This window comes from Clarias gariepinus, chromosome 2 (genome assembly GCF_024256425.1).
Source record: "Clarias gariepinus isolate MV-2021 ecotype Netherlands chromosome 2, CGAR_prim_01v2, whole genome shotgun sequence".
NCBI classification, from domain to species: domain Eukaryota; kingdom Metazoa; phylum Chordata; class Actinopteri; order Siluriformes; family Clariidae; genus Clarias; species Clarias gariepinus.
Genome location: NC_071101.1, coordinates 10,627,501 through 10,653,634, shown reverse-complemented (window position 1 = coordinate 10,653,634; position 26,134 = coordinate 10,627,501). Strand labels below are relative to the sequence as shown.

Below are 26,134 nucleotides of genomic sequence, written 5' to 3'. Positions count from 1 at the left end.
GTTCCACCATACATCCTTTCTGCAGTAATGTACAGTGTACAGTGTAATGCTGATACAGTATATCTAGAAAGTTAGTGTGTGTATTAATTAGGGGATGGTAAAAAGAAACAGGTGGAATGGAAAAGGCATATCTGTCATTTATTATATTAGCTGAACTAGATGATAATATGTATTTACTGTAGATGCACTGGAGTATGTGGTTATGTGTATGCTAAAATGTTCCTAAGCTTTTGTGATATTATAATAAATATATATTCAGTTGTCTGTGTCATTGTTTTTATTTTCATGAATAAATTCTGGTTAAGTAAACCTGCTCAGGATGTGTCTCTCTTATTTGGGCATGGAAATGTATATGTGTGTGAAGAGACATGAGGCTTAAAGAGAGATTGAAGAGGAGGTCAAGAAATGAAAGTGAAATCTAAGTAACAACTGGGGCCTGGGTGCTGGTTTTGGTAGGCCTGGCACTTTGTCTCTGTGAAACTGGGGAGAAAGAAAGGAAGAAAGAGGTGAAGCAAGAGAGTGGAAATTTTTGTTTAGGGAGCACTAGCAGTTTGACTCATTGAATAAAAATATTAATGTAAATATCATTTAGATATAAAATATAAAGTTGGATGTCTACGACGGTCACTAAATTGGTAAAGCCGCCACACCCTGTTGCCTGTGTAGGTCTATAAACCAGAATCATGCCCATGATCAAGATAACGGTAAAAATTTTACAATTCTCAAATACTTTTTTATTGCTTGTTTAATTCCAGCCATCTGTGTAAATACAAATATTCATGCATAGGGGGGAAAAGAGCTGAGTGTGTTCCTGCATTGATGACCTGGTCCTCTCACAAATGTTTACTCAGTGCAGATGTGCGAGAGAATGTGCAGAGGTTAAAAAAAACTTCTCTTACAGAGAGATATATAGTTACAAATTATATCTAATTATTCGTAACTAATTGCGAGCTAACTGACTTCCAGTAGTGGTTTTCTGATATTGTAGCCCATCTTCGTCAAGGTTGAATGCTTGGAGCATTCTAAGCATCCTTTTTCTTCTAAACATCCTCTGCGATCTCACCTTTAACAGATTTCTGCTTCTCGCTGGATGGTCACCATATAAATGAATCTGTTTATGTAGGGCTTCACCGTTCAAACCATTGTGTAATTAATTACTATGAAATGAGTAAATTGTTCACCAGAGCACAAAATCTTGCAACTTATGATTACTTTGGCACAAACGCAGCCACCTTGATCAGATTAAAATCTGCAGAATTGAAAGCCTTGAACCATGTGTTTTAAACAAGAACTGTTATTGAAGAAAAATTTATCACAATGAGTATCTGGATCCAGCATCTTTTTACAACATTACCTGTGTGATTCCGTAAATCAACTTTATTTAGATTTATTTGAAAATATTGTTAAAATAGTACTACTTAATGCCACTGTTTTAAAACATTTAAAGTATTGACGTTTTGTAAGCATATGACAAAAATCTGGCTCTGTAGCTTCTAAAGTAAATGCCACATGCTTCTACATACACAATTTCCATTGCAAATTAAAATTTCAGGGTGCGTTGTGCTTTCTAATAAACTGTGGAAATTTTCTTAGAACACACTCATGAGCTCATGTTCACCCCTGTATTTAACAAAAATAAGATAATATATTATCTTATACATTCTTCCTCCTATTCCTGCCAGCTGTTAAAATCTTGATATGTTCCAGCTGTAGATGTTGCCGACTGGCTCCGCCCCGGGACCACGTGCATTTGTTATTGCTGTGGTGGCTGTCCATGGTGCTGAAGTCACACTGTCGGCACGGCATGCACTCTTGCTTTTTACTTTATAGTTGATTTTAAAACCATGTATTTAATGGTGTTATTTTATATAAAGTAAAAACAGCACAATTTTAGAACAATTTTTAAATATAGCATAACATACATTTGAAAAAAAAAGGCATCTCATTTTATATGAGTCCTATGCCTATGAACTCATCTTGAAGTTACACTATACAGTTATTGGTGGATTATTTACCTTCAAACACGCATGGACAGCTACTGGGCTAAATATCATGAGAAGGTCACAGTTATAGACTGTTTTAAAAAGAACTGGACAAACTTTCAAACGCAGCTTTTTTGAAGAGATGTTTTTAAGCTCGGCTGAGTGAGATTTGCTCATGCCATTTTGGCAGGAGCTGACTCCACCTAAATCCTCGTTAATTTTTAAATTGGCAAATGGGCGGATCAAACAAAACTTGGCTGTTGGTTGGAACACACCTATTTACAGCTAGTTTAGCTTAAGCTTAGCTAAAATGTTAATGTGGATGATGGTAATTTATAAGCTAATGTTACTTTGCATTTAATTGAACTTTACATGTCATCAACTCCTACCGTACATTACATGCGGTAATTAAAGTACAAAGATTCCAGTTAGCTAATTGGCAAAAGTGATGGACAGCAGCCAGCTAGCAGTCACTCAAATCATCAACACTCCTAATTATCCTAATCCCCCGTACAGTTGTCATGAATGGGAAACTCTAGGTATGGAGGCCAAACATGGCCTAGTGGTCATTTACAGAACTGCATATTTTGGAATTTTTCAGACCTGGAGTTCAAAGCAGATAATGGACAGGCATGATTCTTGATATTGATAGACTTTATTTTGGGCCAAAACTAGTTATCATGGGCTGGTAAAAAGTGTGACTGCAGAAAAAAAAAAAAAATACATTTTACAATTACATAAAAGTACTTTAGATACCTTGAAAACCATTAATTTTTACCAACAAAATGAATTTCTATATGTGTTCAATCATATTATAAATATATATATCATAAAACCAGGCATAAATAGTGTGATTAATTAGGTTTATTAGCCAGGTACAGGAGAGTGCTTAATAATAATCTGACACTAGTAAAATAAGGTAGAAAAGGTGTTATATACTGTATAACATAGCATATAATTCACAATCCTGTCCTTATATCATACTCAGTAGGTATATCATTATATAATACTTTCTGTTTGTTTGTTTGTTTGTTTGTTTGTTAATTTGTTAGGAACAGTAATTTTATGCGGTTCTGTAGTTCTGGCTTAGTTAATAAAATGGGTAAGGAAAATATTAAAAATATATATCACAAAGGGAGAAAACATAAATTTTAATAAAAGGATAATCCACAATAATAAAACAGAAAAGAGATTTAGCAAAATGGTTAGGTTGCAAAGAATCCAGTGTGATAGTATGGCTATTAAATATGATAATCATTTAATATTACATATAGAAGTTAAATTTTTGTAATATTTCCGCATATCATTACTACGAAAGCCTTAAATCTGAATACACCATGTAAAGAGGTAATGTAGTTTAGATTTAAATAAGACATTAAATTAATGTACTTTAGATTTAAATTTCCGTCTTTAAATTAGACTTAAAACATTATAATGACCAGTACATGTGTAGTATTTCATACTATTGATAGTTTCATTCCATTCCAAAAAGTAGACAGCAGAAAGCAAATACATACATGAATATGAACATATATGAGGCTGTGCAATAGTCTCAAGCCTCTTCTCTTTTCGTCTAATTAAATTAAAGAAACAGGAATAAATGTTTTACTGAGACAAGCTGCAAAGTGCCTAAAAATACAATTTAAAACTTGGTTGTTTAAGCAACAGCCTTAGCAGAAACCTCATTTACCTTCTCCTTTGTTCCTCAAAGTCATCTGTCATCATCTGCACCTGTTACTCACTGGTTCATACCTTATGTTTTTTTATTCTTGAATGGTTCATAGGTCACTATGTTGCTTAACAAACAAAAAACATTCATCTGAAACTGCTCAGGTACAGGGACTTGACTAAACTAAGAGACAAAAAAATCCTCAAGGAAGCCCTGAGAACTACATTAAAATACAAAGAAGTTTAGCTCTTTACAAGCAAAAAAATGGAGAAATTAGAGGGGTCAAGACTTTTGCACAGTGCAGTATACAGTATGTATAAATGAAGCAGTGTATTACAGATGTGTGTATGTGTTCATTACTTTGCTACAGGAATTAAAGCAGAAAGTGTCACCTGTTAGGGAAAAACATCAAGCATAATGCATTTCATGCTCTGTTCTGAGACATGCTTGAAAACACTTTAAAAATATCACACTGGAAAACTGGAATGTAAGCTAATAGACAGCATTCCACGTTTTATACAGAGCCCATTACATTCTTTAACCATGGAAGGAACCGGGACACCTTCTGAAAGACATAACCGTTCTTGCAATCCATCTCTGGGGACTGACTCACGACGCCGGTGAGAAAGAAGACCTCTCTGTACAAGGTGAGGATGGGACTGCCTGAGCTGAAGGAGCAATCAGCTTTAGAACGTGGCAGGGTGCACGCCATCTTGTTGTTAACCTTAAAGCCAGAACAAAAATGGTTCAATTTAAACCCTTCGGTCAGCACATATAGTAAATGCGACAACAAATTTCTGTTAAATAGAAATGGAGAAATCTTTTCACCTGGCCTGAATGGCGCGCCACACAAGCTTGCAGTTTGCTGTAAGACAGATGATTTAGCCTGAGTTTTCCGAGAAACTCGGAGGTGTCTTTCCAACCAGTAACCACGCCCATGTAGTCGCCCGACATCAAGACGCTTTCTGCAAAATCTCTCTCAGGCAGGCAGGCTGGTAGAACCCTCTTCTTAAAGATGATCTTGTCCCTCAGCTCTATCACTGCTAGATCATTTTCTGGTTTCCCTTCCAGGTAAAGAGGATGAATATACACCTGCTTTACATACAGGGTCTGTTCATCAACCTCACTGGATGTCACCCTCTTTCCTGTAACAAAAGTGTTACTGCTGTTTTAATGAAAATGAATAGAAGTGTATAAAATATTTACCTATTTTGTACTTTTAATTATCACTATTTAATTATTGATAAATTAGGTGAAAGAAATTGACAAAGTTTTCAGGTGTATGGGATAAGTTTTGAGGTCATAATTTATTTTAAAAAAGTGTATTTTTTAACATCATTTGCTTGTTTAAGAAAAAAATCGAGTGAAAATGGTAAACTTTCCCATATACACAAGCTGATTGATAAATTTTATTATTAATTTTTATTCTTTTTTATTTTATTTTGCAAGGGTCTTCAGGGTCTCAGAATGCAGAATATTACTTTTCACAACATAATACAGTCAACCACTGCAAAGTCGCGGTTCAGAGGTCGCGGCTTTAGTTGTTTACGGACTTTTTCTTGGAACCTAACAAATGATTGTTTGGGTAAACGCCCGCAAATATTCTCCACAATTTTTTTCCCCCGTGGGAATATATACTTTTTTATGCGTTTTAAGAATAAACTATTAAGTAGAGACACAGCAGTACAGAGATGTCTGTACTTTTGGGAGTATAGGAGTATATTTGGGGACATATTTGGGGTTTAAACTACAAAAACAGGCATTTATTTGCATTTTTAACCACATCCAAAATTTGCATTTTTTCCACAATTCGCTGGAGCTCTAGGAACGTTGACTTTTTGTGTATGCTTTTTGTGTTTTAGTATTAAAATTTAGCATCACTTACCCACAGCCACCTGGAAATCCTTGTGTTTGTGTGCACACTGCGCAGTGGTCAGTACAAAGTTCTCTTTAATGATAACACCACTGCAAAACCCGCTTGACACACTGTTCCGCAGCAGAGCCTTGATATGTGACAGGAAAAAAAATTACCGAGACAAGTGCAGAGTGTATTAATGTTAATGTGCATGCTTGTTCTAAGATGGTGTACCTGCCAGGGACACTCTTCAGCATTGCAGTCCAGTCCTCCGTACTCCGAGCGCATGTTGCTGGACTGCCGGCTGTCCCACTGGCTCAGACTGCTTACCTTCCCACATGGGAACGACACTGAGAGAAAATAAAACACTGTGTTAAAATAGGAGTTTAATCCTTAAACAAAGCAGCTGACTGGAAAACAATAATAATAATAATAATAATTGATATTGTACCTAAATGTACTTTACATCAGATTTTATACACATGCTATTTACAAAAAAATAATTAGTATTTTATTTGTACCTACAAAATATTATTTTAATTATTTTAATTTAGATTTAATTTGATATTTCCCACTTAAAAAAAATAGATTACTATGACAGTTTAACCCAAAAGTGTATTTTTGTTTGTTTGAAACACACTCACACACATACTTCCACGGAAACAACAAGCTCTGCCCTCAGTCAATGCCCCCATTCACCCGAATTCTAAACACACACACCTGAAACTCATCGCCAACACAAAATAAATATACCTCACTTCCCGTCACCCAGCGTCTGATCTCCATTACAGACAAATACTCCGTCATCTGCCTCTCACAACAATCTTTCTACGCCTCGTCCCCTGCCCTCTCGTTTAATCGTCTCTCCTACCTCCATGTTGTTCATCATCCTTCCCGTCTGTGATCATCCATCCATCAGCTCGAGCACCATACCAGATAAGACTCTTCTTATCCACATCTCATCCACAACCATACACCATTCATTGTCAATAAAGCACCCGTTCGGGTTTTCTGCATTTTTGTCTGTGGAGTCTGTTACTCTGTGATCTGACCAACTGAAGCAACCACAGATTATAACACTGCCTCCAGTGGCTTGTATTGTGGCCTTTATGCATGATGTGTGCTTTGCTTCATGCGCTCCCCTCCTTACCCCGACATCCTCATTGCTCTGGAATAGACTCAATCTGGACTCATCAGACCAGATGTCCTTTTTCCATTGCTCCAAAATCTAATCTTCATGTTCCCTAGCAAATTTAATCTTTTTTTTTTTTTATCAGTCTCACTAACAAGTGGTTGTCTTATAGACACACTGCTGTTTGGTGCAAGTTCCCATGTCACAATTTCTTCCACAAGGTTCATGGTTCAGCACTATCCTTCCAGGTTGTGATAATGTGTTAAAGGTTTCCTAACCCAGTTGCAGTAATTTCAAATCTCCTTAGTTTTCTTTGGCTGATGCAGCATTACTCATCTAACAGCATACAGTTTCCTTATATGTGGAACCCATTGCATTCTGTCATTTGTGGTAAAGCATGACTGCATGAATTCCCTCTTTAGGAGGAGAAGAGGGCCCACAGTGAGTGGGATAAGAGGAACCTGAACTAGTCATTGATTTCTTTTTTTGAAAGCTAACAGTCATCCAGCCTACAGATTCAGACACCTCACACAGCATCCTCCTTTTTACTTGCCTGCTCATGTTGTCTCATGATTTAGTAACTATGTTAACAAATAGACACACCTAGAAATATTTATTTTAAAGTTGCTAGGTGATGTCAGTGTTATTCAAGATGCTTGCTAGTGTCTCAATATCTCGTTGGTGTAGCCTATATTGATGTAGTATTGCCATACTGTACATTTGCTGGGTGGTAGCCAAGTTGTTGCTGGGTGGTCTTTGTGGAGATCCAGATGCCTACTAGTTGACTATTATGTTATGTTTTTCTAAATGTTTGCTAGTTCTGGCTGTATCCCTGAGGGTTTTGGGGGTGTGAATCCCAGGTCCATGCTTAGTGGTTAAGAGGGAGTTGCTTTGACATAACATGTGGTTGCTAGGTTATTAGTAGGTCCCATAGGTGTGCTTTAAATGGTGTCACGGGTGGGCATTATAGTATTCTAGACAGTTGATTAGCAGTTACTGTGGTCTCACAACTGACTCCTAATGTGTTCTTCTAGAGTGGTTGCTATGGTATTCCAGATTGCTGCTAGCATTTTATAGTGATTACAAGGTTGATTTACATTGTTACTTGGGATTCAATGCTATCCAATGGTATCCCAAGTGGTGATCCCAAGCTGGTATTTCTAGGCACCAGCTATGGTATTCCATGTCAGTGCTAGTTTGTTGCTAGCCATTTGTTATTTACGTTTACATTTAGGCATTTGGCAGATGCTCATATCCAGAGCGGCTTAATAAAAGTGCTTTAAAGTTTCCTTTATTGGATAGATACTTACACTGGGTTTGCCCCAGGTTTTAAATACCATGACCACCAAGTTGTCTCTGTTGGGCCCTTGAGCAAGACCCTTAACCCTCAACTGCTCAGATGTATAATGAGATAAAAATGTAAGTCGCTCTGGATAAGGGCATCTGCCCAAGTCCAATTATTAAATAAACAGGAATGTCTTGAGTGGTTGTGTATAGATTGTCAAAGACTCCGTATACAGATGCTGTATGGACATCTAGAGGAAATTCATTCCACCACCTAGGTGCCAGAACAGAAAAAAATATGGAAGCAAGTCTTCCTTCATTCCTACAGGAAACTACAGTGCAGGTACTGGAAACAGCTACAGGAAACCAGTGCAGAGAACAGAGAAGTGACATGGTGTGGGAGAACTTGGGGAAGGTTGAAATTGAGACCTGCCAGAAGTGATTTGTTATGAAACTTACAAGTTTAAAGGTAATTGCTGAAGTGTTCCAGTTGGCAGCTGGGGTGTTTTACAGTATATTGTATTTGCTATGGTGGAGTTAGATGGTCACTATGTCATCCTTGGTGGTTATGACAGCATACCATACCAAGTGGTTGCTCAGGTCTTATTAAGTTGCTGCTATGTTATTCTAGGCAGATGGACATGTATCTAAATATCAAATGAAATAAGAAGGCTCACCAGCAGGTATACATTTCTCTTTCTGCTGCAGCTTCCATCCCCAAGCGCAGGAACACTCATACGATTGATACCCTGGCTTGCAGAACTGACTACAGCCTTTGTTCTTATCAATGACACATTTGGTCTGATCTGTAACAGAAATAAATAAAAAAATATGTTTAAACAGACAATTCTGACAAATGCAGCATTTGCATTTACAAGTGCTGTGAGAAAAAACATCACCACACAAGGGTAGGTCAAAAATTATACACACTCTGGCTATATAATTTATTTTAATTATCTTATAGTCGTATACATCATTTTTTTACATGATTTCATTGCTTTCTAATACACTTTGTCCATCTTTCAACTAGTTTTGTATTCACTCATAAAAATTTTTAGGCTGAGCTGTGAGCAACAAATGCACTGCTGTCTTCACTTCCTCATCAGAAGTGAGTCCTTGTAGTTCTGCTCACTTCAGACCAAACAGGTTAAAGTCAGATGGAGTGAGATCAGGACTATAGCTTAAGTATGCTTTAACACCTCAAAATAAAGTTTTTGCAGAGTGTCAACAGTGTGTGCAGAAGTGTACCGACGTGAATCGTCATGTGAGATCACAACACCCATGGATATTAAGTCCTCTGTTTTTAATCCGAAGTTTAGGCCTCAGCTTTTCAATAAGCATCTCACTTTAACAAGCACTGTTGATTGTTCAACCTTTTTATTGATAATGTTACGATACTAGCATTTGAGAATCCCAGAAAACTGTAAGCATTGATTAATTGAGGATGTTCCCGTCCATTTACTCTGCTGTTTACTCTTAGACTCGTAGTGATGAATCTAGGGCTGCAACAAACGATTATTTTAATAATCGATTCATCTGACGTTTTTTTCCCAGATTAAACGATGAATCTGATTTTAAAAACATTTTTTTAAAAACAAGAAAAGCATTCATTTCCAACCCTTTATTCAAAAACAGAACTAAAATCTTTAGAACTTGCACATCATGTTGCTCCTTGAGCTGTTATAATAATAATAATAATAATAATAGTAAAATAATAACGGACTAACAAAAAAAAACATAAACATGTATGCTTTACATCTGCCAAATATATACAGTGAAACCTTGGATTACGAGCATAATTCATTCCGGAAGTGGCTCGTATTCCAAAACACTTGTAAACCAAATAAATTTTTTAACAACACGCTAACGGAATCACTGCTGTAAAAAATAAAACAAATTAACCTGCACTTAACCTTTGAAAAGAATCGCGACAGAGCACTGTTTCTGTGTAGAGCAGAGAGAAAGAGTGTGTGTGTGTGTGTGAGTGAGTGTGTGTGTGTGTGTGTATCTGTGAGGTGAAAGGTCACGCGACACAACAAATCGATTATGAAATTCGTTGCCAACTCTTTTAGTAATCAATTTTTATCGATTTAATCAATTCGTTGTTGCAGCCCTAGATGAATCTACGAATCACCAGTAATGATTCTCTTTAAGAAACTTTCACCTTCCTTAGAGTATCGCTAAAAATTTAGCTTGCAGATAACCAAATGCTTCTGTTTATGCTCTACTGTGAGTCGTTGTGGCACCAGGTACAGCCTCAGACCACAAGAAATGATTCACGGCAAGCTGCTCCGCTTTCGTGCAAATCACAAGAAAGGAATCCATTATTGCTCACACTGCAGTTACAAATGAACTGATGTAACACGTTCACACCTGCACAGCAGTGACTGTAGAGACAGTAGTCTTGAACAGAAGACCAAGTATTTTGACAAAAGATTTAAATATAACTGGAGTGTGGATAATTTGTATGTGACTCACCTTTGTGTGTGTGTGTGTGTGTAATTCTTTTTTATTAAATTTTTTACCTGTTTCACAGTGCACCCCTGAAAATCCTGATTTGCAGATGCAGTCGTAACCCCCAACACTATCTGAGCACATGGCTCCATTTTTGCACGGCTGGTTTGCACACTGATCTCCATCTGTAAAATAATGTTATTTAGAACAATAATAATATAATGAACATTGTGAGACATCGAGACATCTAGAAATTTCTGTAGCCCAACTAGGGACTAATGTTGATTGGGCATTGAGAAAAAAAGCTGAGGCTTGTGGGAAATATTTCCACATTTTTTAGATGTAATTATAAACCCATGCATCTTCTGCAGTGGTGTTTAAAGAATAACATATGCCATGTATTATACAGTAGTTTTCCCTGTGCACAAAACAGGTGAGAACAGTTCTCCCCTATATGGATGAAGAGTTGTGCTGATTAGAATCAACTGGTTTAGTTAACAGATGGAACAAATATGTGGCTAGACTTTTACTTCCTGAAGCCAGGGTGTAATAATAATAATAATAATAAGAAGAAGAAAAAGAATCATTATTATTATTATTAATTATTATTATTCTGTATAACACTGTAATTCTGAAGCAAATTGCAAACTTCTACAGCAAATTTCTGTACATGATCTTCAAGAAGCAATCAAGCAGGCATGGATGGGGCAGGTGATGTCAAAGTTCTGCAGACGTCTTTCTGACTCTATGCCCAGTCAGAATCAGCATGACTGGAAGAATAAAGGACTTCATACTAAATATTGACTGTTGCATCGAAATTTCATTTGCAAATTATGTGTATAGTCTTAAGTGTCATAAAAAATAATAATAATATCATTCAAACATTGGATTTCCTTTTTTCTCTCAATTACTTTGGCCACCGCTGTGTATTGCGGGAAGTAAGAAGTGCACCATAAGGTTTTGACCATTTGCATGCAATTAGAATACAACAGTGTTACTTACAGGATAAACACATGATGTGCAGGCATTTCTACTTACCTATGTACACGGACCAAAAGATATCCTATAATAAAAGAAAAGAAAAGACAAGACTATATTGTTAAAACAACATCCCAGTGCAGTACTTCTTCCACCTTCCAGCAGAGGCCGGTATCTCCAGAGTTCTACTCACTTATTAATTTTCTGTTTACTGTCCCCAATTTAGATTCAGCGTTTTCAGTTCATTATTACAGGGTCTTGCTTTTTTTAAATATATCCTCAGTCATGAATTTCTTGTTTGGACTTCTGCCATTAATCTGACCATTTTGCTAACATTCAATTAGAGATTGTGGGTGAACTGGATTTTGGATCGTTAAACCCATAATAATAATAATAATAATAATAATAATGCAATATTATATGATAGACTATAAATCTGCAATTTTAAAACTGCATAGGTGGATGACGGCCTCAGAGACTCACCGTGCGGTAAGTGTCCTGAAACACTTCTCTCGCTTCTTCATAATTACACACTTCCTCCAGACACTCCCGCTCAAGGTTGTGGGGGAGCGTATTCTCCTCGTTTCCTTCGTTCGCTCTCTTCTGGCGGCTTATGACTTCACTGGCCTCCTTCTGGTCCAGGAACACTGGGACTGAGGTGACATCATCTGAATCTCAGTTGATGCATTAAAATTTAATTGTTACTGTATATTTGACCTGTCACCACGAATCTGTCACATCAAATCAGATATAAATCCGTACCTCTGCTTTTGTCCAGTCCAGCTGTCACGTAACCCAACAGCAGGGTTAGGGGAAGTGCTGTATGCAGCCACACCATGGTAGAGTTTTAATCTGCAGCTAGTCCGAGTCCTCCTGTAATGTTTAAAGGTCATCCCGAAACAGCTATTTACTTTACTGAGTAGCCTTTGATCATCACAATATTGATCTTTTCACCATTTCACTACTGTACATACAGACTCCTTTAAAAACAGCTTGATAGCCATATCACAGGCTGGTTTTTATAGCAGTGCACATATAATATAATAGAATTCATTTTAAAATCAGCAATGCTTCAATTACTTTAACAAATTGGATTTAAATATATTGTTAAAAAAATTAAATGATGCTTATACAACTGACCTAAAAAGGGAGGATTTCAATGCAAGAAATTATTTACACCGAAGAGTTCAAATTAAAAATAGAATATTGCAATATGGTAATAAAAATATGAATTTCTCGATTTATAAGTAAAATAGAAATAAAATAGAAGTGTGTAAAGTGAAGAAATTATGCTTTTTATCTACAGAAAGGAATTAGAAACTCTGAGAGTGCAGTATAGCGGTTTTATCTTAAAAAAGTATGATAAATAATTCCAAAAGAAATTAAATGCATTTTTAAAAAAATCATATGGAGAAGGTGTTTGCTCAACTCCCAAAGTCACGTATTCTATATTTTATCCCATGCATGGTTATGCAACCAGTAAACAGACACCCATGGATTTAACATACGCATGAGGTGTTTTAAAAGGCCCCGGTCATGACTCAGCTAAAGTATAATTCTGTTAACGGTAAAAAGGCGTGTTTCTAAACACAAATGCAAGTCTGGATTACAGCACCTACCAAAGACGAATCCAATTAACATCAAAAACATTTAACAATATTTTGCACAATTGATTTATTTTGTAATTACGGTGTAATAAATGTTAAGGGTTAAAATAGGTTAAGTAAGACAGGGCCTTCATAACACAACCATAAGTATTTTATAACTGTTTTATAAGGCAGTGGGTTCATATCCCAGCACCACCAAGTTGCACCTGTTGGGTCCATGAGCTCGGTACTGAACCCTCAACTGCTCAGATCTATAATAAGAAAATGTACATCACTGAATTTAAATTTAAATACAATGCTACAAAATATGTCAAAATGTCAAATGTTTAATCATAAGTTTTAAGTTTCCTTTATGTATTATTTATTTTCGCTTGTTTTTTTTATATATATTACTTGGACACATTAAAGCAAAAAATTATTTTGACAGCTGCTTTAATCCAGAGTGACTTGCATTTGTTTCTAGTAACACGCCTTTCTACCATTAACTTGATTATACTTCAGCTGAGTCATGACCTGGGCCTTTTGAAACTAATTCAATCCTAAAATTATGGGCGTCTATTTACTTCTTGTATAATGTAGGAGATTTGACACTGTGAAGAGTTCTCCATGAACACAACATGCAGTATCACAATAAGTGCTGAATCATTCGGCGCCACTGATGGACACGCGCGCGCTAATGCCTTTGTTATATGTGTCTACACTGCCCTCTGGTGGCCGCTGCAGGCCTTTTCTTTTATCCACTGAAAAACAAAGCTATGTGTACCAGAGGCCTTTATTGATGGAGATTATGAACGATGCTAGGAGAACATGCTAAACCTTATCATACTAGATACATCATTTTAGACATGTTTTTGATATTTTGCCAAAGATTTATAAAACCCAAACTAGGGAAGTACGCTTATTTTCATTCTGTTTTCTGGTAAACTAATCAGCACAGATTATTGTTCAATACAAACCTATTCTATATTCTATTATAGGCAACAACCCAAAACAGACTGATATCATTTTCCCCAGTGCCTCATATAATAATAATAATTATAATAATAATAATAATGACCTTATTCTTGCATAATCATTTAGTTATCTAATGAACTCTATATGATATATAATCATATAATTAATGATATATTATCTAATAACCAATCCCATCACTACTCACTAATCTTGATTATTAGACATCATAATATATCTGAGAGTCTGCTTACCCGACGTTTCCTTAAAACAACCCCCTGTTTATCAGCAACATTTATCCAGATACACCGGATGCAACGCCGTCCTGTTTATCAGTCCCGGTTTGAAATCCTCTTCTCAGACCATGCAAGGCGTGTTTACCATCAAGGTTAGTGTAATACTGCTCTTTAAACACTAGAGGGAGCGCTCGACCTGACTAAATCCCCATCCCTGAGGAGAGGAAGAGTAGCTACAGACTTTTATACTGTAAATTTATTATTTAAGAAACATAATATCCATTAAATAATAGTTAAATTAAATTAAATAGTATTAAATAATAATAAAAAATAAATAAGCAACAACAATAATAAATAATAATTTAAATCATAATAAATTATATATATATATATATATATATATATATATATATATATATATATACACACTACCGTTCAAAAGTTTTAAAACACTTTCTAACTCCATGATGGTTCCTAATTTTTATTTCTTTCTACATTGTAAAGGAATGCTGAAGGCGTCCAAAAAAATGCATTATTATCCTTTGAACAGTTGATATTGAGATGTTTCTGCTACTTCTGCTCTGTAGAGACTTCATAATGCCTCTAATCTGAGGTGCTGTTAATTGGTAATTTTTCAGACTGATAACTCTAAATGAACTTCTCGTCTGTGGCAGAGGTAGGTTTTGGTCTCGTCCTCCTGGGATGGCCTTCATGAGAGCCAGTTTCATTATGTACGTAATTACCTAATTCCATATGTGTGATTTTAAAGTTTTGAAATCCCAGGTATTGTTGTAGAATGTATAAAATAAATCACTAAACAAAAACATGTTTTAAAACGGTAGTATATATATATAAATATATATATATATATATATATATATATATATATAGGGAAGATGTAATATTGTCTATGAGAAGATTGCCTGTTTGTCAACCGAGGCCTGGTGTGGGGGAAAAAGCAACTTAATAAAGACAGAGAGCTGCCCTGCTGTCGATCCATATATACTGTATATATACTGTATATATACTGTATATATGTATGTGTGTGTGTGTGTGTGTGTGTAAGAACAACAATTATTTATATTTATTGCAGAGGCTCAAAAAGACCTAAAATCTTTTAAAGGACATACAGCAATATTTAGTCAAAAGTTTTGGCACATGTTCTCATTCCTAATTTTTATGTCTTTCTACACTGTAAAACAATGCCGAACGCTTGTATTTATACAAAAGACTCAATCATTTCCTTTAAACAGTTGATATTGAGATGTATCTGCTACTCACTCTTTGTAAATCCTTCATAACGGCTCTAATCTAAGGTGCTGGTTGTTAATTGGTGATTTCTAAGGCTGGTGACTAAATGAACTTCTCCTCTGCAGCATACCTGAGTTTTGGTGTCGCTTTCCTGGGGAGGTCTTCATGAGAGACAGTTTCATCATGGTGCTTGATGGGTTTTGTTGTTGTTTTTGTTGTTACTTAATTACCTAGTGTTATATGTGTTATTTTACAGTTTAAAAAAAGAACTCAACAAATTTGTGTCCCAAACTTTTGTATTGTAGATATTCAGAGATTTGCGTAAACAGTCAATCTATCTGAAAAGAGTCCCATTTTAAATAACACTTCTAAACTTTTTGCTAGAGCATGCCAAATAAAAAAAATCTTGACACTTCTTGGTTGCATGACTCTATGACATTGCATAATTAAATCCTCTACGAATTGGCTACGCAGTTACCTATAAAATAGGCCTAATGTACTTAAAAGTCTGATGTAACTTCACAACAATCACCCTATGATTTCCTACGGTCTGATAATTGGACTGGTTGAGGATCAAAGTAAGGGGCTACATTTACATTATAAGCAAAACATTTTTTATTCGGTTTTGGTTTTGTGGGGGGGTATTGGGTATTGGGGTAAAAACATTCTATTTACAGTAAGTCACTTCGGGATGGTAATGTAAACCCAGTTAAAGGATTGTGTGAAAGCCCCTTAATTGCATGTTCCAATATTTTTTTTAATGAATTCTGACAAAAGTTACCATTTTATAAGTTGGTTAACACATCTAGATGTAAGCATCATACAATAAAAGCTTAGATTGCAATCTGTTGTATCATATTAATTTTTTGACCTTAGTTAACAAAATATCTTGAGTGTATAGCGAACAAAAGAAAAATTCGGCCTTGTTGTTCCAATACTTTTGAAGAAGGCTGTATGTGTGAACTTAATGCTGATCAAAAAATTTGAAAACTCGATTTACATAATTAAACCTTACAACATTTTGTCACTGGAGAGAAATCTACAGGTTTGTGGGGATCTCTGTAAAGCTCTGTATATCATGCTTTAGGGTTATTTTAAGACTCCAAGCTTGTGTTTATTAATTTAGCCAATATGGGGCACCCAAGGGCTAATTTCAAACTCCTGTTGCGTTAAAGTGGACAGTAGGGGAGACCTGACCTTTAAAAAAAAAAAAAATGTCCTTTATATATTTTTTACAAGGCATTTATGTTTTTTATATTTTGAAAATAACACTGTAAAGTTTGGAATTAAAAAATATTCAGATTTCACAATTTTTGTTGTTGGTGTCAGATTATTTATAAGATAATGGTGATGGACTTTGCATTCTTTTTCCTTGCCTAGGGCCTTAACAGACTCTACAATTGTCACCGAATAAGATGAATACACAGCCCATGTATATTTAAAAATGCCACTATTTGGATTTAACTAAGCTCATAGTTAAAAGCCTTCCATAGGATCATTTCTACAGTTTCACCTGCAAAAAGTCATTAAACCCTAACTGACGCAGTGAGGAGCTTTTCATAGCAATCAGTTATGCAATAAATGCAGGCATATCAACCATGTCAGTAGATACATTCTGTGGTTCAGGCGAGGATGTTATTCTGTTTCAGAAGTGTCAAATTATTGTCCTGCATTAAACAAGGAAAACAACTAAGACTCCGTCCACACGAAGCTGGTGCGTTTCCTATCCGATCATTTTTTTTTCGTGAACACGGCGTCCTCTCAAGAAATATCTGCGTACACACGAAACCACTGAAAACGGTGTAGTATATATGCCAGACCAGTATGGGGCGCTGTAATTCTGCCATAGAGATACACTATACACGGAGAAGAAGACTTTAAGCATGCGCATAACCTTGCGCGCTGTATACGAACCAAGATGGTGTTTTCCATTATCGCTTGTTGCTCATAACAGTTGCATAGAAGCAATAGATTTTGCTGTAATAAAGCTAGTAGGCTAGTCCGCCATTATTGTTGTTGCTGTTACGTGTGACGCAGCCGACACGTGATGTGATGACATCATCGTTTCACAAAATATACGGATTGGCCGTACACACGAAGACGCAAGGGTGTCATTTTCAGATTTATCCACTTTGGGACCCGGTTTCAAAAAATAGCGGTTTCAGTCTCCTAAAACGCCGGATCCGTGTGGACGAAACGCCAATACGATAAAAAATGTACACGTATACAGCGAAACGCGTCTCCGTGTGGACAGGCCCTAAAAGGAGATTGCTAAAAATACTAAAATTGAGTTAAATATTTTAAATGTTATTTATTCCCATTTTTACGACTGTGGTGGGTCCTTAAAATACCAGCAATTTGGGAACACTAATTAGCATGTACTATGGGTGGAAACCCACCAAGCACTGAGAGAAACTCTTGGCACACAGGCCAGAGGCGGGAATCGAACCCGCACCCTGTGGGCGACAGTGCTTTACTTGGGTTTATTACTTGGTTTATTTTATTTTTTATTGTTTCCCTATAGCTGTGTATGTGTTATTCTGTTACAGCTGCTGTAAATATTAAATATTATTAATATTAAAATGATATCATTAAGTATTTATTTATTTAATCTTATCTTAAACATAAACACCTACAAATCTCCACGTGCTTCTGAACGATTTGGCTTTCCATAGGGATCTGGCCGGAGGTATGCTCCGTGGGCGTGGTTTAGAGTTTATAGGCGTGTTTTAATGGAATCTCACTCGTAGAGTGGGCGTGGCTTATGAGAGCGAGCGCATTCCTAGAAGGACCCGAAACCCCTGGCTCCGCCCCTGCAGAGTCCAAACTCCGTTTCAGTTCCGTGTGTGTTTAAACACTCTCTGCGCTCGGTGGAAGCTGTTCATTACAGGAGGAGAGTTATAATAATATTAATAAAAACCATAATATTATTATGAGTATTATTATTATTAATAAATAATTGAAAAAAATAAGTAAATGAGGAAGAAAAGCAGCTGGGAGTCTGAGCAGCAGCAGGACAGAGCTGCAGGGTTTTTACCTGATAGTGAGATTAAACTGCAGGACAGGTTTACACACGCTCCTGCACTCTCACACACACACACACACACAGGCATAGGCATTTGGATTGAGTTTCAATCAGGAGTAAATCTTGTTTTCCCTCACTGCTGGATTGTGGATTTGTGTTGGTGAAGATGGTTTCAGAGGACTTCTCAAAGGAACTCATGGGTGAGATGAGTTCTTATTATAAATATTATTATTATTATTATCATTGAACACAGAGAGAGACTGATTTCTACCCGAGTCCACAGGTGAGACACAACTCATGCAGTGTGATGCAGTTTAACTTTAACAAGTGTAATAATAATAATAATAATAAGTGGCTGAACAGAATTTGATGAAACTTTCGCAGCTCTTAAATATCTGCCTAAAGTTAAACTTATATAAATGTAATCAGTTATGTGGCAGATTATAAACCACAAGTTCTGACATCGTACTGCGTCTGCGTCAAACAGTGGGCGCGTCTTAAATTCACAACCGGACAGAATTTAATGAAACTTTTGCAGTACTTGCCTGAAGTTTAACCTGCACCATAAGAATTGTGGATTTAATAATCTACTTACAAATTAGGCTACTTGCTCAATATAAATTTTTTAATAAATATAAATATTTCTATTTTTTGTGATAAGATAAAATATAGATTCAAAAACTTGGAGTGAACTAATAAAAATTTCCTAATATTTCGTCACCAATCCAGTGAAAACCAATATTATGTAATGCTATAAAATCACTAATTACTTTAAACCTGATCAGCTTATTTTTAGTCATAACCTTTTAACTGTTTGTACAAACTTTTTAACCGTCAATGATGGGTAACAAAAATAAACAAAAATAAAAACGCCACCACCACTATAACTTACATTACTACTACTGCTAGCAATCTAAAATTCGAATTGTTACATGCACGACCATACATATTATGATATGCAGTAAATTGCTTCTATGACTGCTTATGACCTAAATAAAGAAAGGTCAGGTAGACTAAAAAGACTTTAAAAATGAAAACATATGTTAAATTTACAAAGCTGCAATAAAAAAAATATAGATTTTTTTATGTATAGATTTTTTTATGTATAAAATTTTTTATAAAATAAATATTACACTACTACTACTACTACTAATAATAATAATAAATAAAAAATATGTTTGTAAATCATTACATTACAAATAATTGTGATTGAAAAAAAATTACAGTTTGCACTTACTGTATGTGCACTACTTCCCTATAGAAACCAGGGTGTGTGTCGACAAACATTTCAAAAAAAATTTTTTTTCTTTTTCTTTCTTGCTTTTCTTTATTTTATTTTAACGCATAAAAAAGTTATTGCCAGTTTAAAAACAGGGATCCTCATATTCACACTTTACAACCAGGAACCCCTCTAGCACTAATAAACTGTTAATACGATTCTAAGTACTAGTTAACTAATTAACTAAATAAGTACATTTTACAAAAGTTCTAAAAAAATAGCTTCATTATTGATATGTGTACAGTAAAATGTCCGCTATTTATATAAACCAGACACTTTTTTTTTATTATAACTTTACACTCATGTAAAAAAAAAAATCATTAGATTCCAGGGGGCAGCACAGTGAAGTTTGCATGTTCTCCCCGTGCTTGCTGGGTTTCCTCCGAGTACTCCAGTTTCCTCCCACAGTCCAAAGACATGCTGATTAGGTTAATCTGCATGAATCATTCTTCTCTGTTGTCTTTCGGCTGTTCTCTTTTAGAGGTCGCCACAGCAAATCATTTGCCTCCATATAACCCTGTCCTCTGCATCCTCTTCTCTCACACCAACTAACTTCATGTCCTCTCTCACTGCATCCATAAATCTCCTCTTTGGTCTTCATCTAGACCTCCTGCCTGGAGCTCCAACCTCAGCATCCTTCTTCTGATATTTGCTCACAATCTCTCCAATGAACACGTCCAAACCACCTCAATCTGGCCTCTCTGACTTTATCTCCAAAACATCTAACATGGGTCGTCCCTCTGATGGGGCAGGAATCATTACCGGTCTGTTATCATTTGCTCAACACAGGGCGGCTTGTCTAAACACATCTCAGACAATACTGAAAGTAATATAATGATATTATAATGAGTAATTCTGTATAAATGTCAGCCGTCTTATCATAGATAGTTAAGAGAAAGAATGAAACCACTGTGACAAACTTAAATGATTTGTGGGATATGAATACACACACTTACAGTAAGGCTGGTCAGACAAAAAAAAAACATTATATCCAAGGAACTCATTGTAGACGTTAAAGCTCAAATAGGCATCTGGACCGGCTCAGCTTCGGTCCTATGGAGGTGAGCAAGATCCCAAAGTCTAACAGAGCCTCAGAAGAGATAGATAACCTGTGGCAAAGACAGACGTGTCACACTCCATCTATCGGGTCTTTGTGGTATGGATGATGCTTCAGAAACAAGATATTTCAGGCAAAAGTATTTTATCATTTGAGTAATCTACAATAAGGAACACAACAGTTACCCACTGCACATAAAATACACACTCATAGACAGTACACTGTTTTTGTGTGTGTATGTATATATGTGAGTGTGTGGGTGGGTGGATGTGTGTAAGAGCTGACTGATGAGAATTAACATTTTAACACATTGCACTCAGTGTGTAAGTTACAGTATCGATGCATTTACACTCCAGTGAAGTTTCAGTGCTGCTTTTTCTTATTCCTGTTATTACTAAACTCAGGTCTTGAACTTAACCTTAACCACTGATAACTTCTCTTCTCCCTCCTTCTCTTCCTCTCCCTCTCTATTCTTCGCTTGTTTGTGCAGTTATACAATCAGCCGATCATATGTCTCACAACAGCAGTGAAGATACAGTACAGGTCAAGAGCTTCAGTTAATGTTCGTATCAAACATGCTGATCATGCCAGGATCGTATCAAACATCAGAATGCTGTGGGCCAGGGGTAGCTCAGTGGTTAAGGCATTGGACTACGGTTCGGAAGATCCCAGGTTCAAACCCCACAACCTCCAAGTTGGCACTGTTGAGTCCTTGAGCAAGGCCCTTAAAAATGAGTAATTTTAAATAAAAAAAATGAGTTTAAAAAAATGTAAATGATCAACTGGAATCCGTACACACAATAGTCCTTTCACAAAATAGTGTATTTAAAAAAAATAAATGAATAAAAAATCCAGTGATCTTGTTTAAGAGACCAGACTGGCTGGAGCTGACAGAAAGGCTACAATCACTTAAATAACCACTCTTAATGACTGTGATTAGCAGAAAAGAATATATGGTGCACATACAGTATGCTGGCTATAAACAAAGATAAATCAATTCTAGCAGTTTTTAGAAAATCCTTTTTTATTTAGAAAGTTATAAAATATGCTGTTCATGCTATCTTTACTCCACAAGTGTGTTGAGGAACACAGATGCCAAAATATTATTTCGAAATAATTTAGTTATACGAGTGTGAGTCTTGTATGATTTTGCTAAATTTTACAGTATAATTTTAAACTTCACGTTTAAAAAAATTGGGCTGCCGTGTTTGTGCGACTTAGTATCAATGATACGTTGCATATTAATTAAAAACAACACCACCACCAGAGGAAAATATTTGGTTCTAATCAGGCAAGCCCCTGAGAAAAAAAAGGGGATCTTAGTGTACCAAAGGCACAAGCTCACCCAAACCAGAAAGTTGGAGACTGTGAAAAGAGCAGGGGATGTTTTTATAATCTTAAATAGTCTGGTTTTTCGTGGAATGGTGCCAACTGTAGCCTTGAACTTCTCTTCTGCTGTCACATGAAAAAGTATACAGTCAGACAGGTGTTCCTATTAAAATGGCCAGTAAGTATGTGTATTTAGTAACCAGGAAAGTGGTAAATAAACGCAAACTTCGAGTCATTATGGCCATATACAATGTATACACTATTTTTTTCCCTTTTTTCTCTTAAGATGACCTCACTCGCTCTTTTTATCTGCCTCCCTTTCATGACTTCTCTGTGCCTTTGATAACACCCACCCCCAAACACACACAGACTCTCTTTCTCTCTTTGGAGATTTTTTTCACGTGCCCGCCATCCCCAAATTCAGAGTAAAAATTCCAGCGATGATGTCATCGGCTCATTTCCCATTTGATTTTGATACCAAGTTAAAGACTGGAAGAGGCGAGAGGCTAAAAGTCAAGCCTTTAGGTAATGATAGAGTTAGCGGAAGGTTTATAACTACACACACACACAAACTGCAGAGATGCGAAACGGTGATGCGTGATCTCATTCTGTGAACATCTGTATAATAAACCTCTCTGTGGGATTGTACAGGAGTTTACATGATACAGAAGCACATGATGAGTGAAGTGGTGTTTATCTGTCTTTCTGTCTGTCTGTCTGTCTCGTGTGTTATGTAGAGAGCGTGCAGGAGGCGGTGGGCCGGCAGCTCAAACTGAGCCTGACAAAGAAGGTGCAGCTGGAGGGCAGAGGTGACAAACAGGACATCCGAATCCTGGTGAGTGAAACCTGTGCAGGTGCTGCAGCAAAGGATGATTAGCTTTACCAAAGTGACTTTATTATAAGGGCTCTTCTTATATGAGGTTACAATAGGGGAAAGATCTAACTGACTTGTTTATACCCAAGTGGATAATTTTTTTTTTTTTTAAAGAAAACAGAGGATGTTTTTTTTTCTTTTGTTTTCTTTTCGTACACACTGGAAACCAACCCGAATGTCTAAAAATTACTTAAAAGTGAATTTTAGATGATAGGACCCCACTTTCATCTTATCTCTCTTGATGTTGGTGCTTCTCTTTTCAGCATTATCTGTCTACCACTAAATCTACACCAAACTGAGTTGCAGCCCCAATACCAGCACTCTATCATAAACCTGGCACTTAACCACAACCTCAAATCAAATTCAAATTCAAATTTTATTTGTCACATACACAGTCATACACAGTACGATATGCAGTGAAATGCTTATACGACTGCCAGTGACCTTAAAAAAAAAAAAATAGTAAAAGCTAAAAGCTTATACATAAGAAATAATAGGAATGAAAGAAATACTTTAAAAAAATAAAATTAACTAGTAAAATATGCTATACAAAGTAAAATATACTGTAATAAGAGAATATGTTAGAAAAATAAGATTAACTAGTGCAAATGTACTGTAAAAGTAAAATATACTTTACAAATAGGAACAAGATATCTCGTCATCACATTGTGCTCCATACTATGGTATGAACATAACATATGAATAAAATCTTTTTTGGGACAAGAAAAAGGGTTTTATTAAAAAAAAAAAAAAAGAAAGAAATCTAACTTCCTGTCATGATGTTTTAGACTCTCTCAAGGAATCAACAGAAAAAAGAATCCTGCTTTGATGTTCAAAGATTCAAAAGTTAAAAGTAGTTCTAATAGTTTCTAAATTACATCACCTCCTTAACTCAGAAGCATGTAAATATACAGTACCGACAAAAGTCTTGAGCCCCCATTTCTTCATATTAAAGTAAATAATGTAGATTAAATTAAAGAAATGAGAATAGATGTTTTTTTGTGACTAAGAAGATCTAATTAAAATTGCTTTTTTATGTAACAAACTCAGCAGCGACCACATTTCCCCTCTCATCTGTTCCAACAGTATACTAATCAGTATACTGATCATCTGTCATCATCTGCACCTGTTTCTCACTGGTTCATGCCTTTAGTTAGACTGATTATTATGCTTCAATAATTTGTATGTCTATGTGCGGCTTAACAAACAAAAAATAAATCTTTTGAAAATGGTCAGATACAGAGACTGAACTGAAAATAAGACCCCTTCAGGAAGACGATTCCTCAAGACTACATTGAAATATGAGAATGTTTAGCTCTTTGGTAGCGAAATATAAAGAAATATGGATTGGTTTAAAACTTCTGCAAAGCACTTTTTATGTCCAAATTTGCAATCTTAGTGGTTCTAGAGAGCATGAGAAATCTACACCAAAATGTGTCAAGGGGCATTACGAAGCATGAAAACCCAAAACATTTACCCAGTTGTGGGCATCCAAGTCTAATAATTTGTGTAACATGTCACTTCTGGGCTGTAAGAGGTCCAAGTGAAAGTTCTGGTGTTTGTTGTGTCTGAGATGTCGGTTTCTCGTCATCGAGCTGTATGTGAGCCAGATGCTGAAGTACAGTATAGCATAAATCGTCGCTTCGATAATCAGCTCCAGCAGTGTCGTAATCTCACTGCTGTAAACTGTAGTGAAGTCATGCCTCAGTAACATCAGTTCAAAGCTCATGGAGCTGAAATGGCAGGTGCTTAGATACACACCCTCTTCATTTTTGTGCAAGTGTGTGTGTGTGTGTGTGTGTGTCTGGAGGGTGTGGTTACAAGCTGCTGTAATCGGATTTCTTTCCCCGAGGCTATGTTAAACATCTGCTGGTATGCAAGATCACAGTTTTGTTCTGTTTTTTTAAGTAACTTGTAGATCGACTGATTTAATAAACTGGAAATTCAGGCTATGAATTTCAGAGGAGTTTAGGAACACATGCCAGCATCTTGGGAACACCCGGAGTAATTGTGTAAACCGATTGGCAAACAGGATTTACAAAGGATTTGTGATTCATGAGCTAAAGAGCATGTTGCATGTTCACATAAATGCCTTTGAAGTTGTTCAGGTGAAATATAACTCCATATCATAAGATTATAAATACTGGCTTTCTTAAAATTCCTCCTGTTTCGCTCCTGATACACACACGCTGTTTCAGTGTCTGTAGGTTTAAATGCAAATGAGCTCCTGTAGCCCAACCCACTTCCCCTACCCTTTGTTGAAGTGAATGTTTCCAGCCAATTAGAGCTCAAAAAAACAAGAATTTAAAGAAAAAGAAGCCCAGGAGGTTTTTTTTTTTTCATCTTCATTAAAAGAGAGAATGACTCATTCTCTTATTTTGTCTGTAAACGCTAATGCTGTGTGATTTAATCTATCATTTTGTCGGTACTTGAATCATTCAGTTCATTTTTGAATCAAAATTAATAAAAAAAAAAATGTTGTTCATTCAATTATCTAAAATTTATAGATTCCTTAAAAATAGTTTTATTTACATTTAGATACATTTTTACACAAGAGTATCACTTCTTCGGTTGACTTTATGGGCGGTTGGTGCAATACCACCACCTACTGGAATGGAGTATGGGTCAGACCATTGTCAGGAAAAAAGATTATTACTTTGTGCAAGACATAGCATTTAAACAATGAACAACACAAATGACACAACATTTTTTTTTAGATATTTTTAGTTGTTTTCAATACTTTTAATAGAACGAAATATAGCTGTTTGAGACAAGTCAGACAATAAACATTAGTGCTGTTGAATCAAACTGAAAATCACAGTGTCAAAAAAAACAAGGATTAAATCGACAGTCTACTTGTATTTATATGCACACACACACACACACACACACACACTGGAGACTTGTGTGCATGTCCAAAAATTATTAAAAAGTAAATTTTGCTTTAATAAAAGACATATATACTATTGAAGACATTGTATATTAACACAAAAATCTTTACCATATTAATGGCTGTATGCTTTTATTATTATTATTATTATTATTATTATTATTATTGTAGCTGCTCTGTGCTAAAAGCTCCTCAGCTTTTACAAAAGAATAGCAAAAGGTTAAATGCAGGTGAATAGGTAGACTTTGTGTATTTAAAATTCCACCAAATAATAATTATTA

The 26,134-nt window shown here is 35.8% G+C and overlaps 2 protein-coding genes across 4 annotated transcripts in view; one reads left to right on the top strand and one right to left on the bottom strand.

Annotated features, from left to right (window-relative positions):
* Positions 1–3,114: 3,114 nt before the first annotated feature.
* Positions 3,115–14,301, bottom strand: proza (protein Z, vitamin K-dependent plasma glycoprotein a). 2 transcript variants are annotated; one of them, XM_053489907.1, is made up of 10 exons: positions 14,167–14,301; positions 12,117–12,227; positions 11,838–12,022; positions 11,415–11,439; positions 10,448–10,561; positions 8,600–8,728; positions 5,741–5,856; positions 5,537–5,654; positions 4,480–4,796; positions 3,115–4,375 (listed from the first exon to the last, which is right to left on the bottom strand). In XM_053489907.1, exons 2-10 carry the CDS (start codon positions 12,190–12,192, stop codon positions 4,166–4,168), a joined length of 1,290 nt encoding a protein of 429 aa, XP_053345882.1. In that variant the 5' UTR covers positions 12,193–12,227; positions 14,167–14,301; the 3' UTR covers positions 3,115–4,165. The 2 variants fall into 2 exon arrangements, with proteins under 2 accessions (XP_053345882.1, XP_053345890.1); XM_053489915.1 differs by having other exon boundaries at positions 11,838–12,007.
* A 3,970-nt stretch (positions 14,302–18,271) lies between these two features.
* LOC128507307 (F-actin-uncapping protein LRRC16A) overlaps positions 18,272–26,134 on the top strand; it is a 40,640-nt gene continuing 32,777 nt past the window's right edge. For both annotated transcript variants that reach the window (XM_053478093.1, XM_053478086.1), the window contains exons 1-2: positions 18,272–18,624; positions 22,827–22,924. In XM_053478093.1, coding sequence (XP_053334068.1) covers positions 18,591–18,624; positions 22,827–22,924 — 132 coding nt within the window. In that variant the 5' untranslated portion in view covers positions 18,272–18,590. The remainder of the gene's footprint in view (positions 18,625–22,826; positions 22,925–26,134) is intronic.